The sequence below is a fragment of the Lissotriton vulgaris genome, chromosome 11 (assembly GCF_964263255.1).
Source record: "Lissotriton vulgaris chromosome 11, aLisVul1.2, whole genome shotgun sequence".
Classification (NCBI taxonomy): Eukaryota; Metazoa; Chordata; class Amphibia; order Caudata; family Salamandridae; genus Lissotriton; species Lissotriton vulgaris.
In genome coordinates, this window is record NC_141699.1 from 1108543154 (window position 1) to 1108558830 (window position 15677).

A 15677-nucleotide genomic window follows, 5' to 3' on the forward strand; every position below is an offset into this window, starting at 1 on the left:
AGCATCATCGTCGGCTTCATTAAAGCCTGTTACGTCAAAAGCTGCCATAGCATTATTGCCTGTAGCTCCACCGTTCTCGGTGTTGTCGTTCATTTTGTTGACTGAATCTTTGGAGAGCAAGTTTCAAGGAAACAAAGATAAGGTGCACAACATTTTGGAACACTTTATCTTTCAAGGTTGAACAAACCAAAAACGGATACATAGGATTTTCGCCCTGCTCAGCTATGGCAGATATTTTATCCTTTTACCCACTCCAGACGTCTATTGGAGTATTTACGGAAAAAGGGGTCTCTTAGAAAAGCATGACTGAGTTACTTTAGTATCTAGCGTCAAATTAGTACCTTACCAAACATTGGGCACCATGTAGTGTTGTTCCTATATTCCCAATAGGTTCTGCGCATTGGAATAATATATCCTATAGATTAGACGTAGGACTGAGGTCGACTAGGTCTCTATCGAATATACTAAACTTAATAGTGAGTGCCAGCTAGCTCAGAGGTCACTAGAAACTTTCTTGAATTCACAAGAAGGGATTAGTTTCTGACAACCGCATAAACATGACAACTTTTTTTCTCCAGGACTAGAACAAATACCTTCAGAGTCGTGGAAACAATAGATAAGTATTTCACTCAGTCAATCGTGCATGCTTCCTTTGTACAGAGTTGCAGAGAAATAGAGAGACGGGCGTTTTCAATAAAAGGTTTAGTGAACAGTCTTCTTTCTCATGCATGAGAAGTGAACTGCTACAATCGTTAGGCAGACTTTAAAGTATAATGCATACAGCGTAAACAGTATTATGAAATAATACTGTAAGAGCATTGTATGGCTACTAAGCCATATAAAAATACATACATAAATAACATAGACTAAAATACTCAACTGATGCTTCTAATATACGCCTACCCCAATGTACCTAGCCTAAATCTAGTACACGGGAAGAAGTAAGTATTGTGTAGCATAGGTTTTAGTTTTCTTTGTCAAGAATCTACCAAAGGTTTCTCTAGGTTCTAATCAGCTCCATACCTTAGTTTAGAATGAAGGAGGTCTGGTATCTCTGACTCAGGACTCGATTTCCCAACAACCCGCAAGGGGAGCTTGGAAACACTGGAGCTGAATTCTCGGCAGGAGAAAGGGCAGCCTCTTTATCAGTGCGTCAGCTGGAGAGTCGGCTTCCTTCGGCACTTGCTGTAGCGAGCTGCGTCTGGCAAGTAAATAGTCGAACTGCTCCGAACCACCGTAGTTTGCTATAGCAAGTGAAGGTATATTAATACCTTGATGGTGTTTAGGAATGCCTCAGTTTGACGTAAAGTCAGGCATAATAACGTCAGGAAAGAACCCCAAGGGAATAGTTGTTCTTTGCAAAGTACATGAGTTCTTGGACAAATTAATATTCAAGCAAGGGGAAGTTCCCTTAAGCTGGTTTTCCAAGAAATCGTTGTGACGTTTGGTACGGGTGGATGTAGCCATGCCTGTATTTGGATAGCTTGGGCTATGCCTAAATAAGGGTTTGATTTCTATGCCTATATTAGTGCAATGTGAATTGTATCTATATAAGGGCATGAATCGGGAAAATTCACTCGGAGCCTAAAACGCCACACAACAGTAGTACACGATGCATGAATCATAATCCGGCCGTCGGACCCACCGCTTCCGACAAGAATATGGTGGTCAGACCACCTCACAGGACAGCGTAAAGATGCCTTATGTTTGGACATTTGAACAAATGCATGAATATAAGACGACTGTTACTAGGCAAACGGTTATATGTAGTTGTAGTTATTCATACAATTGCTGTGCTGGTGTTTATGATGGCTTACCCGTGGCATAGTCTGGCATCCCATTAATTGACATGTGATTGCAAATTAAAATACACTTTTATGAGCTCTCAGAATGTTCTAGCAATTCCCTTCCTGTGATGTCGTCAGCAGTGAAAGGGGAAGTGATGTCATTTCAACTACTAATGGTATTTTGGTGACTTGATGCCCATGGGTAGATGCACACAGGGTTATATCTAATTCCCTAATCGTCCCTTTTACCAAATCAGTTGCCAGTCTTTGCCAAAAACTAGGGGTCCTTCTTCCATCGTATACAAACTGAGAGGTTATTTTAAAATGGCGCGGGTGTTGTTAGGTCTTTTTGTGGTATGATGACATAACTGGATACTCTTCAGTCACAGATCCAACCTCTCAGTCCGGGCAACAGATAAGGAGATATTTAAGCATCATTGAGTGTCCTCAAGCCAGAAGCGTTAGAAAGGTGAGTTATTGTTGAACCTTTGTCCTGTATTATTTAACAAGATCCTTGACTCCTAATAAAGTGATGCACATGATCCACCAATTATGTGTTGAATCACTGCAAAGCACTGCCAGGATTCTTATGGGTGATAGAGGAGCATTGGTGCCCCACCTTAGAATACAATTCTAAGTTCAATGTTAGATAGAGATTATAAGCTGTCTAGGATGTTAAAAAGTGTGAATTATCTGTGACATGTACATCTTTTTACTCCTCTCTAACAGCAATCAGTTAACCTGCATAACTTGGTTGCGGCAAACAATACTGTCATGGTCACCGTGAGTCTGAAAACTGGAGGTGAGTTCTTTGTAATTGTTCTAAGAAGCTGCACCTTAATATTGGAAGTTTCAGAAACAGAAGCCCTTTGAGGGCCAGAGGACTTTTTCATCATGAGCCATCAGTTTTCAAAAACAAATGACTTTGACTGAATAAACACATACATATTAAAAGTTTTTTTAAAGTTTTTGTATAAGGCCTTACATGTCATTGGTCCAGCTTCCCTTACTATCCTGTTAGATCCTGGCTCATCCACAGCCCACCATCTTGATATTGCTAAGATTAAGAAAGTGCATCAAAGCAGGAGATACTTTGCCCCTCAGCTGGGAATTAAATGGAATCTTTGTACATTAGAAGTCAATCTAATGTGGTCACCTTCCAGAACATTTTAAAACCCTGACTATTCTCTTACCAACCTTCTTTGGATCACCGTAGTTTGGTTTGGCCTTCTTGTCTAGCACCAAAAGGACACCCCAGGTCACTGTGTTCTAAAAAATACAAATAATGCAAAGCAAAGACAATAACATCAGATGTCAATGACAGCCCAAATTTCAACTGATACGAACCGTATCTCTATACAGAGGGATGCTTTTTTCACCTTCATTGTTTAGTTAATTGAAGAAACCATTTGCTGTAATTCCATTCAAAATATATTTTACTGTTATGACTGAGTCTGTCAAACAAACAACTACAAACTTAGGGGTCCAAATGAGGATTCAATCGTAATCCTCTGCTCGTCAACGCCCTATCAATAGTACAAGGGTACGAACACAATAATAATACTAACAAACCAGATCACAAGATGTGAAGAACCAGTAACGTGAGTCACCCCTGGTGTAGGATTCCCATCAACAGTCTTGTAATGATCAATATTATCATTTGGAAGTCCTTATCGGGTATTGTGTCTCTAGATCATTGAGACCGGCATACCCCGATAACCAGATGCGGGGTAGCGACCCACAATCACTTGGTACTGCCACATAGTGTTGATGTGATGGGAAGTGCAGTGTAAGCAAAACAAAGGTAAGTGGTGATCTTAAAAAAGGATAGGGAACTCAACCCAGAAAACTTTAATAATTGTTGGCCCCTTCCTTAATAAAAACCAGAACAGTATAATATCGTCATCGCAGTCCAAACAAATAGCTGCGAGGAGACCAACATGTTTCAGCCACTAAGGGATAACGCCTTCGGCTTTCGTCAGGGTCTCTGTTCTCAAGTGATACTACTGCATAGATTGTGAATAAAGTGTGAAAAATAAGAAAAAAACACACAAGTGAAAACCAGTAAAGGATATAATGTTCCTTCGACTGTGTCACATCCCCTCTTCGGAACCTGGTTGAGTATTTACTGTTTAGGGAGGACAAACATACAGGAAAATCACAATCCGCTACACTGGTCTGCAGAAAACATATTAAATTGTTTCACAAAGAATGTAAATGATTGCTTACTCACCCAGAGTGTCCGGGGAGTGGACCTCACCTCTTCCTGGACCTGGCTCAGGATATATGAGACCCCGCTCTACAATAACAAAACCAACTGCGTAAAAAACAAAGACCAGAAGCCCAGACAAGATATTGCTCTGGCGATGTATAAATCTACGTAGTCCACGGTGTTCTGTACATGGAGCTAATTAACACCCATCAACAGGTACACACACAACCTCTATCCACTTCCCTGTCCACTATAGGCTAAACAGAACCTGCTCACTGCGCAGCTTCTTATATACCACATATGTCTGGCACAATGCAACCCTCTAGTGATAGGCTAGCAACACAGGTAATCATACCTGTCCGTCGGTATCTCCGGCTGTGACTGAGTCAGGGGGAGGCACAGTCACCTGTGAGTTCTGGCTACTTGACTTCTGGCTAAGCATCACTCAGCCAACCGCTATCTGCGGGGGCGTGGCCGGCCCGATCGCCATAACCCCAATGATCACTAACATACCTGAACATTAGTGTCCACCTGCTGCTTGACTGCTTCGTAATACAAGATGGTGGTATGGGGAGCTGGTAATACCCCACTCTTGGCAATGCCCTGTCTCCCAAACAATCCCGGCCGCGCGCGCGTATTCTCGCGTGTCTTCCCGGTCTCGAACTACCGAATGACGTCACGTCATTCATAATTGTAGTTCTGTCTGCGGAAAGTCCTTCCGTATTGCTGGTGGAGCGAAGCAAGGCGCGATCACATGCCACACACCCCGCTCATAACAGACTGATTATACTCCCGCTCACTCGAGGAGTAGAGACATGCAAACTCGGCCGTTTTTACTGAGTCTGTGACAAATGTGACACCATGAAGTGCAGTTCCAAATCTATGGCATGTGGCACAAAGATAAGTGGGATACTATCCTTTCCTAACTCTCCCATGCTCTGGAGAGCGGTCGTTCCCACATAACACTTTCATGCTAATGTTCGCTCTCAAACGGTGATTGCCATTCACACTTGGTGCATGGTATAACAGACATGTTAAATAAATCTTTGATATGTGATTCCTGGATCATGTGGACTACTTTTGGTATTCACAGAAGGCATTTAGTAGTAGTAAAGTTAGGATTTTGTCTTAAGTTTGATTTAAGACAAACTTAAGACAGACTTAAAACAAACTTAAGACAGACTTAAGACCGACGTAAGACAGATTTAAGACAGACTTAAGTTAGGATTTTGTCTTAAGTCTGTCTTAAGTTTGTCTTAAATCTGTCTTAAGTCTGTCTTACGTTTGTGTTAAGTCAAACTTAAGACAAAATCCTAACTTTACTACTACTAAATGCCTTCTGTGAATACCAAAAGTAGTACGTTTGGGATTTTGTCTTAAGTTAGTTCTGTGAATCGGCCCCTTAATCACAAGGGGTGCTGTCCATAACTGGATTTTTGCAAGTCATTTTGTTATATAGGAATATCGAACCCTAGTGTAATTTCCCCATTTCATGCCCTTACATTACATAGGTATAATGCTTCATATCCTTATATAGGCATAGAAATCAAGCCCTTATTTAGTCCTAGCCTAGGCAGCCCAAATAGGGCATACACACTTCCACTAACCTCCGAGAATCCACATTGATTTCTTGGAAAAAAAAACCTTCAGCAGTTAGGAACTTCCCCCTGCTTGCATATTAATTTATCCAGGAACTCATGGAGTTTTCAAGGAACTGAGGCTTCAATGACATTATTATGTCCAAACTTATGTCAAACTCGGCATATTCTAAGTATAAATATACCTACATTTGCCCAGTCAAACACACAGTGGTTTAGGAGCAGATCGACTGACTACTTGCCCGAGCCCAGCTGCAGCAAGTGCCGAAGAAAGCCGACTCTCGAACTGACGCACTGAGACAACGCTGTCTTTTCTCTTGCTGAGAAATCCAGCTCCGGTGTTTCCAGGCTACCCTTGCGGGTTGCTGGGAGATCGAGTCTGGAGAAAGAGATACAAGACCTCTATCATTCTAAGCCAAGGTACGGAGCTGATTAGACCCTTAGGAGAATTCTTGGAACAGATTCTTGGCAGCAAAAACTACTAGACTTAAGCTACACCACACTTACTCCTCCCTCGTACTAGACTCAGGTTAGGTACATCGGGGTAGGCGTATTTAGAAGCACCAGTTGAGTACTTTTAGCTGCTCTTTTATCATTATATGTATTTTATGTATTTGATACATTTTATGTATTTTATGCATATGGCCTGAAAACCATAAAATGCTTTTACAGTACTATTTTATAATACTGTTCGTATTATATACCTTGTACTTCTTAACAAGCATTTCAATTGTAGCAATAGATTTCTTATGCTCAAGAAATAAGACTGTTCAATAAAACCGTTTTTATTGAAAACGCCCGTCTTACTATTTCTTAGCAATTCTGGTGAAACGAAGCATGCACGATTGACTGAGTGAAATAGCCATCTATTGTTTCCGCGACTCTAGAGATACGTTTCAATCTGTTGGAAACAAAAAGTTGTCATGTTATTTGGTTGTCAGAAACAAATCCCTTCTTGTACTTTCGAGAATGTTTCTAGTGACCTCCGAGATAGCTGACACACACAATTAAGTTTAATATATTCGGCACAGACCTAGTTGACCGCAGTCCTACGTCTAAGCTGCAGTATATATTATTCCAATGCGCAGAGCCTATTGGGAATATAGGGGCATATTGCCAACGTCTAGCGATATTTACCGCTAACGATGCTTAGCAACGAATTTTTTAACGCTAAGCATCGCCGGAAATTATCGCAGAGATAACTTGCTATTAGCAAGGTTTATCTCAGTAGTGATAAAAATCCTCGGGCTAACTGCCAATTGAGAGATTATCTCTGGAAAACCAACGATAATCTCTCGAAGTTTGGCGTTAGCTTGATAATAGGGGCTCACAAACTTAGCCATGATATCCACCTTCCATAGGATATCATGGGTAAGTCAGGAAAATACAAGGTGTAAAAAAAGCAGTGCTAACCACGGTTAGCGCTGCTTTTTTTTATCACTAACAGGGTTAGCGAAATCCTTGATAATAGGAGAAATGTCGCTTAACAACATTTCTCCTATTGTTTTTCTCTGGAACGCCCCCTTTGCATCTCATTAGAGATGCAAGAGGAAGCTTAGAGAAAAAGGGTGCTAACATGCGAATTTGCGTGTTAGCACCCTGTTGCTAATAGGGAGATAATTTTATCTCCGCTTTCTTGGCTTTTAAAGCCAAAAAAGCGGAGATAAATCCCTTGATAATATGCCCCGTAGGAACTACACTACAATTTAGGGGTTCTGTAAGCAGAGATATATGACCTCATGATGAGTACCGCAATCCTCCACACCCACAAAAAAGTTTTATATGGCCAAAGTGAGCACTGGTCAACGGACCCACCTATCCATGTCGCATGCATTAATTGACCAGGATAGTCACAATGTAATGTCTGTTTTTAAAAATCGTTATTGAACTACTTTATTTTTTGTTTTGTCTCACCAAAGCTTGCAAAGTTCAGCAAGAGTCAGGAATGACATGAGGGCAGTTTGGTTCTGATTGGTCTTGGCTAAGCATCTCAAGTCGGATATCCCCACATCAACTGCATGTGCCTTTCATTCTGCCCTCAAAGACAACTGCATGGTAGGAGTGTGACATGTCACCTCATGCCATCAGTGACAATGCCCCTATGGAACTGCCCAGTGTCATGCATTTCATCTTTACAGGCAGTCAGCAAAGGTAACCTAAAAAAGGTGAAGCAGCATATTTGAAGTAGGAAGGTGGGTGCAGCGCCTAAATCTATTTGCTGTTCTTGCACTGCACACTGTTTAGGGGCTATCATAGGGTGGGGCACAAGTCCTGCTGAGTCTAGGTTATGTTGGAGATAGCAGTGCACACTGGCTTCCTTTCATTTTGAAGCTAAATATCTCTCCCTGACCTGCTCTGTCCATATTGAGAGTCCCCAGAGGTGAGCCTAAGTGTTTTCACATCATTCCACTCCAGAGATCCTCTGGGGCCATATTCCATTTGAATATTTTTTTTTAGCATATTTAGCCATAAAAAATAGCACTTTACAAACAATTAAAACATGATTTATCCCAAAGGTTTCACCATAAAACAGTATACTACACAGTAAAAACCTACTAAAATAAACAAAAACGGCCCATGTATAAGAGCTCTTAGTTCTTCACCTAAGCAGCAAGGAGTTACTTATACATTAGCTATACATTTTTATAAAATCTCGCATAGTCCCCAGATCAAAGGTGAGATTGCATTTTCACCATATATTCGTTTCAACCTACGATATTTCCTTCAGTGCCTCTGGTATAGCAATTAAAAATCTTCCTACTGCACATACCACATTTAAAAATCTCATATTGGTCAATAAGCTAAGTGCTTGGTCCCTACTAAAACTTTTATAAACAATAAAAATAGGTTTTAAATGTTTTTGCCGTTCTTCTAAAAAACACAAAAAATCCAACAAAATATGTTCCCTACTACATTTCACTTGTAGGCCACAAGAGCACAGACCTTGGTCTTTCTACATAAGTGATTTTATCTTCCCAGTAATGTTACATGGGTTCAGGCCGACTCTAAATTACAATATTGCATTTCTGAGCTTTGGGTTAGACATAGCTTCTATATAGGGGAAAATATCATCATTGACCCATCCATTTATCAGAAACCGGGCCGAAGATTTGCTCTTCAAGTAGTATAAATCTTCTTCACATTAACAATGGCCCGTAACTCCCGCTTAGGGATCTGCTGCCCTGATTTCCAATGGTCTCGCTCTAGAGTAAGTTTAACACATAACTTATCTAGTTTATTCCTTGCTTGGACCGCCCAAATAAGATCGCTGATCTCTATTTCTTTCTTACAAAGATATGCTATTTTGGGGTGACCTTCTCCATTCAATCTTTTCCAGAAATTAAATGTCGCTTGCATTCCCAGATAGTTCCAGGCTGTGAGGTGACATTCTACTTGCTCAGACTGTAACATAGTTGTCGATGGGAGGGCGAGCAGCTGCTTAACACATTTCCCCTCCTCTTGGTTCCAATCTGATTCACCCCCCATTAATAAAACCTCAAAATAATACAGAAATAGTGGTTGGACCGATGCATTAAAAGCTGAAAGTGGGAGGAGGAGCCAAGCCGGCGACCAAGATGGCCGCGTAGTGAATCGGCTCCGCCGACTTCCCTTCCCTGCTGATCTATCCTGATACATATCCTGTGCCTCTACCCCGTCCCCGGCATCAGGAACAGTTCCGATCCCTGTAGGTGCCGTTTTGAGCCATCCCGGTGCTCTGGGGACCGAGATCCATAGACTGGCGACTTGGGGCCTTGGCTGGTGAGAGAGCTGGGACCTCGATTAATTGGCGGCGCCACCTGGAGTGGGCACCCAGCAGGGGCTGAGGTTCGGCTACCGCTGAGCGGGCCCGGGTAGCTCAAGTTCCATTGGAGCGCCCCGCCTCATTGTGGTAAGGTAGCAGAGTGGAGGTGCGGCAGTCTGGCCTGCTGGGACCGCAGGAGAAGGTTTGAGGCATTGCGAGGGGTGCACGCTGGGGCCTTGATTGCTTGGTGGGACCGCCCGAAGTGCGGGCACAGCGAAGGCCGAGGTCCGGCCGCCGCCGGATTGGGCTACGAAGCTTGAGGTCCCCCTGGGGCACCCGGCCGCACTGGACAGAAGAGTCGGCGTGGAGGAGTTGGGTGAGAGAGCTCCGTACCACGACTGGCCTGCTGGAGGTCAAGCCTGTCGGGACTGCGAAAGGTGGCGATCGGCTGAGAACCGGCGCGCCTCTGCCGACCAGTAGCCCACCCGCAAATGCACTCGGGGGCAGAGTGAGGAAACCCAGGCTGAGGGTGCGAGGCGGCAGAAGAAAGGTGAGATGTAGGCACGAGATTCAATGGTGGCCCAGGACTGAGGAGCCCAGTGGATGTGATGCCCGGGCAAGAGGTGGAGAATTTTCCCATTTTGAGGGGGCCAGCTGGAGAAAGGACCTACATGGGTGGCTATAACGATGAAAGAGAAGATGGGGTCGGCCTGCAGGAGTCCCATTCGGTCCCCTCACGCTGGTATTAATTGAGGCTGGGTGTGCGGATCGGCAGGAGGGAGCCCCCAAACTGTGTACCTATGGAGGAAACGAGGGAGCACCATTACCAACAAAGCAGACACTGCCCTTCTGAATCAGCTGAGAGAGCCGGAGGCGAATACTCGCAAGATAGAAGGCGGCGCGGGGAGGCCTCTGAACGGTGAGACAGTTGCTGAATTTGGGAGTGGAGCAGCTGGAGTGAGCTTTGGAATGTAAATGGCCTGGGAGACAAGATCAAAAGGGGCATGGTGAGTCAGTTGATCAGGAGACACTCCCCAGATGTGGTGTTGCTACAAGAGACGCACTTGGTCGGTAATCGTTGTATGGCCCTCCACAGGGGCGGCTACTAATTGGTGGCACATGCCGGCTTCCCCACCGGGTCCAGGGGGGTGGGCATATTAACGAAAAACTCCTTTCCACTGGCTATCCAGGCCACATGGGCTGATAATCGAAGCAGGTACATCAGCGTCTCGGGTCTGTGGGAGGGAAGAGTTGTCACGTTTTTGTCATTATATGTCCTGCTGGGTCTCCAGACAGATACCTATCGTGACCTGTGTGCGATTTTCTTGTCACTGCCTATTGAGATACTAATTGTGGGTGGGGACTTTAAAGCAGTGATGGACGGTGAAGCGGATAGATGCCCGGCTCGAACTCTGGCGCCGTCTCAGAGGTGGCTGCCAGATTTTGCAGCTACAACAGGCCTTATAGGTGGGTGGAGATTGAGGAATCCAGATGGAGTGCACTACACACACACCTCTGCTGCACACAACTCCTTATTGAGAATTGACTATGTCCTGGTGCCGGTATCGCAGGCAGCATGGGTCCGAGAGGCACGTCACATGGGTAGAGGGATTTCGGATCACTCACCAGTCTGGCTCAGAGTGGAGGTGGGGCAGCGGGATGCGGGGAGGATCGCTCCCATTAATTCATGGCACTTAAGAGACCCCGACACCAAAAAGGAGGTGCTACAAGCCGCAGAAAGATATTTTCAGGAAAATGTGGGAACAGTGGAGTCGGCCCAGTCATTGTGGGAGGCCTACAATACAGTCATTAGAGGAGAGGTGTTATCACTGGTCTCAGGGAAAAGGAAGAAGGGAAGGGCAGAGGCGGCCAAAATTGAGGCAGAATTAGCAACGCTGGAGGGGGAGGTGTTGAGAGATGCCACCCCCGATGGAACGCATCGTTTGCGGTTACTCCAAGACGAATATAAAAAGCTGGCAAGAGATAGGGCCAAAGTGCAACACACAGATGCCCAGAGTAGGGTGTATGAACATGGTGACAAAGCAGGGAAACTTATCGCGTGGCTAGAAAAAGGGGAGCGGGCGTCGAGATTGGTGCCAGAATTAAATACATTATACTGGATATTTAGTTATCCGATTGCGTAGTTTTTGTTTTCTTTGTTTTCTTTGTTTTCCCTCTTTCCTGTAAATACGTTTTAGGTAGTATTTTTCCCAACCTAGCTGGTTACAAGTGTGGACATTGACTTACTTATTTTATTAATTGTTCAGTATTGTTTGTTGAGTACTTAATTGTGAAATGTGGCAATTATTGGCTATGTGAATCTGAAAATGTCTTGTTGTCAGCCTCCCCCATCACCCCTGAATTCTGCTGTTGAACTCCTCCAATGTCTAAGATATAAGGTCCATGATTTTGAAAGAAATACCGCCGGCAATAAGTTACTCGCCTGCTGGGCTATATTACAGAACATGCATTAACACTTGCATACTTATCACACAGCGTCAGTGACACTAGTATCAATTGAAAGTAGAGTTTAAAATGCTCTGAAAGAACACACATTATAATCAGTTAAAAATACTGCAGAAGCAGGAATGCACTGGCTGTGACAAGGTAGGACTTTGGCCAAAGCATATTTTAATTTCAGGGGCAGGAATAATCTATCTGTGGGACAGGCCCAAGGGAGAATCTATCTTCAGGACTGGCCCCAGGGAGACTCTATCTGCACAGCAAGTCCCAGGGAGACTCTATCTACAAGGCAGGCCCCAGGAAGACTCTATCTGAAGGACTGGCCCCAGGGAGACTCTATCTGGATGGCAGGCCTCAGGGAGAATCTATCTGCAACAGGGCAAGTCTCTGGGATAATCTTTCCGTATGAAAGGCCCCCCAGGGAGAATCTATCTGCAGAACAGACCAGAGGTATGATTTATCTGCAGGGCAGGCCACAGGGAGAATCTATCTACAGTACAGGCCCCAGGCACAACCGATATGCAGGGCAGGCCCCCGGAAGAATCTATCTGCAGGATAACGTCCACAGAAAATCTATCTGCACGGCAGGCCCAAGGGAGAATCTATTTGTAGGATAGGCCCCAGGGAGAATCTATCTATTGGGTAGACTCTATGCATAATTTATCTTCAGGGCAGGCACTAAGAAGAATATATCCTCCTGGCAGACCACAGGAATACTTTATCTGCAGGACTCATTCCAGGGATAATCTACCTGCAGGGCAGCCTCCCACGAGAATCTATCAGCAGGAAAACGCCCTGGGAGAATCTATCTGCAGGGCAGGACCCAGGGAGAATCTATCCGCAGGTCTGGCCCCAGGGAGAATCTATCTGCAGGCAGGCCCCAGGGAGAATTAATCCGCAGGTCCCAGGGAGAATCCATCCACAGGACTGGCTCCAGGGAGAATCTATCTGCAGGCAGGTCCCAGGGATAATCTATATGGGTTGTACAACGGTACAACGCAGGTAATTACTTTGCATGCCTTTGCCAGGCATTTATAGCGCATGTTTTTACCACGAATATGCATTTACAATGCATGCCAATACCAATCATTGTTTTTAGATTTAAAAGCAATGTATTAATCGGGGAGATCCCACCACCTTACCTTAAATGTGTGGTATTGGCATGTGTTGTAAATAAGGCTCCCTGTTTTCTATTTTTATGGATTGATACAGATAAATGCACACAGAAAACAATGTGTTTTCTGTCTGAATTTATTTGGAAAAGTGTATAATCACAGAACAGTGTGCTGCTTTTAAGTGACTCTCCGTGCTGTCTTTCACGAATTATAGCATAATAGCTGAACAGATGGACAGCATGTTAAATTAAATAACGGGATGAAATGTATTTATATAACAGATGTGTCGATATACATTTGTGGTATAATGCTAGTATTTACCAGTGGATGTATTGTTATGTAATATTTGGCAGCTTAAATAGCTAAAACACTACAGACATCAAAGTATAAGTGCACGTCTGCCAGTTAAATAAATATGGAAATGTACAGTTTTACACCTTCATTTACATGTAAATCACGAAATAAATATGGATAAATTCAGATAAAATGGCCAAAGAATAAAATGGATACATGCAGATGGAAATGTTAAAAAAATAAATACCATAAAACCGGGCGCCCTAGTTGTAATATTTGCTGGAAAAATAAGCCTGCTAAAAAATGTGTGGTAAGGATCAATGAGGTAAAAAACTAATTTAAAGGCTGTTTCCCATCTATATGCAGGGCAGGACCCAGGGAGACTATATCTGCAGGACAAGTCCCAGAGAGAATTTATCTGCAGGACTGGCCCCAGGGAGAATCTATCTACAGGACAGGACCCAGGGAGAATGGCGGTTCTCCAATTATCATACAGAGAGAACCTTGATGTCATTAAAGACAACAGAAGCTAACATTATGCAATAAATTTTATTGCTGCCCCAAACATTCAGCCCTTAAAGAACATGTATTTCATCATAAGTAAAACATTCCATAGATCTTTAGAAAAACAATATAACATCATGGTAACTATGCATCATCCTCTTAAGGCTGCGACGAAAAGTTTATCCCATCTATTCCCTTTGATGAGAATAGAAACTTCACAGTGATGAGTTCACTGGAAAAATAGAGAAAGATGGGTGATATCAACTTATAAGGAAATTTAATGAAGTTGTCAGAACAAGTTTAATAACAAGAGTAATACAAGGAAAAAATGCTATAAACTTCAGCGATGTGAAAAGACATACATAGTAGTTAGATAATATTGCGATGCAACAAATGTAGTTATATCTCCATATAAAAGGCTTATCTTCTGCTCCAAACTGGTGTGATGGATGGGATAATGTTAGCCTCTGTTGTCTTTAATGAAATCAAGATTCTCTCTGTGTGATAATTGGAGAATCGCCATTTCATTACAAGACCAGAGGCTACATTATGCAAGTTTAAAGCTATTTAACGCCACACTGCTCACGTGCTCCATCGGTCTAAGGTAAAAACTTGAAAAGGTAGAAGCATTTGACCAGTCGGCCGTTTTAAGTATATCTGAAAGTGTACCTCTAACCGAAAATACTTTGCTTGCCATTGCACCTCGAGAAGAGTGTGCTGCAAATGTTGTTAAATCCACTCCTACTTCTAACATAATTGCTCTTACCCATCTAGAAATAGTAGCTGTAGATATTGCTTTATATGGTTTCACAAAGGATATCAACAATTGATTCTCATGTTAATTCACAAAACCAATGTTATTTCATGTTACACACTTATGCACTTAGTTATTCATATTCTGTCAACCTCTTGCTTTTAGCCTATCTCTTACTCTTTATGGATCGCTTCAGAAATCAAATGTTTTTTCACTGCGTGGTTAGTTGTAAGATATCTTGAGTACCTATACTCTAAAAGTGTTGCACTATGAACTTTACCCTGCAGTACTGTTTTATTGTATTTACTTGAACTCTCAATAAAATAATTTCTTTTTTAAAAACAATTGATTCTCACCATCTGGTCTAACATCAGACATGCTGCTTTCATAAGCTTTCAAAATAAAGAGAGAGGGCTCCCACTCACCAAAGGGACAGGACACCAGGATAACACACTTCTGTCAAAGAAAAGATCCATTTGGGTACCTTCTATATAAAGCATACGGGTACTTCACAGTAATCAAGCATACGACACTCTAGCACTCATCATCAACCGCACAAAACAAAAAAGGTAATATAAAAAAAGAACTTTTATTTTGTTGTATATGGTATCTAGAATACACAGTATATTCAAATATATAAAACAAATTTAAAAACATCACATCATTAATGCACATTTCATGATCAAAGTAAAAAAATTGATTTAAAACAACCACAGTCTCAGAAACTGGGACAGTTGTTGGGGACATAAGACTAACTAACAAATTGGCACACCAAGTCTTACAAATGTATTAACACAAAGGCAGCATATACATTCATTATCATTTTTCTTAGTAACCCTTGGAGATGCTTGGGTGCTCAATAAACACAAAGCAATGCGATGCGTTTCGGTGGCCTAGTGTGATTAGCCACCTTCTTCAGGCTTAATGTTACAATCAGTGTCTCCCCAGACAATCTAAAAAAACAATAATGTATACAAATTACAATTGACCAAACATTTTAGTCATGTATTCTCAATACAGTCCTCATTTTTGTATATACTGTTACAATTTATCAGCGATTTCGGTCAAGCATACAATCAACATAGATCATATTTATCACTATTTATATTGTAAGTCGTTTTCCATAAGACAACACATTAGTTAAAACATTTTTTTCCTTTTTAAATAAAAACATGTTTGTCAATAAATACAACAAATGTATTTATATT

The 15677-nt window shown here is 42.5% G+C and overlaps 1 protein-coding gene across 2 annotated transcripts in view; it reads left to right on the forward strand.

Annotated features, from left to right (window-relative positions):
* The window catches only part of LOC147684253 (putative cation-transporting ATPase 13A4), a 296688-nt gene that overhangs the window by 116674 nt on the left and 164337 nt on the right, over positions 1-15677 (forward strand). For both annotated transcript variants that reach the window (XM_086944650.1, XM_086944651.1), the window contains exon 8: positions 2517-2589. In XM_086944650.1, coding sequence (XP_086800776.1) covers positions 2517-2589 — 73 coding nt within the window. The remainder of the gene's footprint in view (positions 1-2516; positions 2590-15677) is intronic.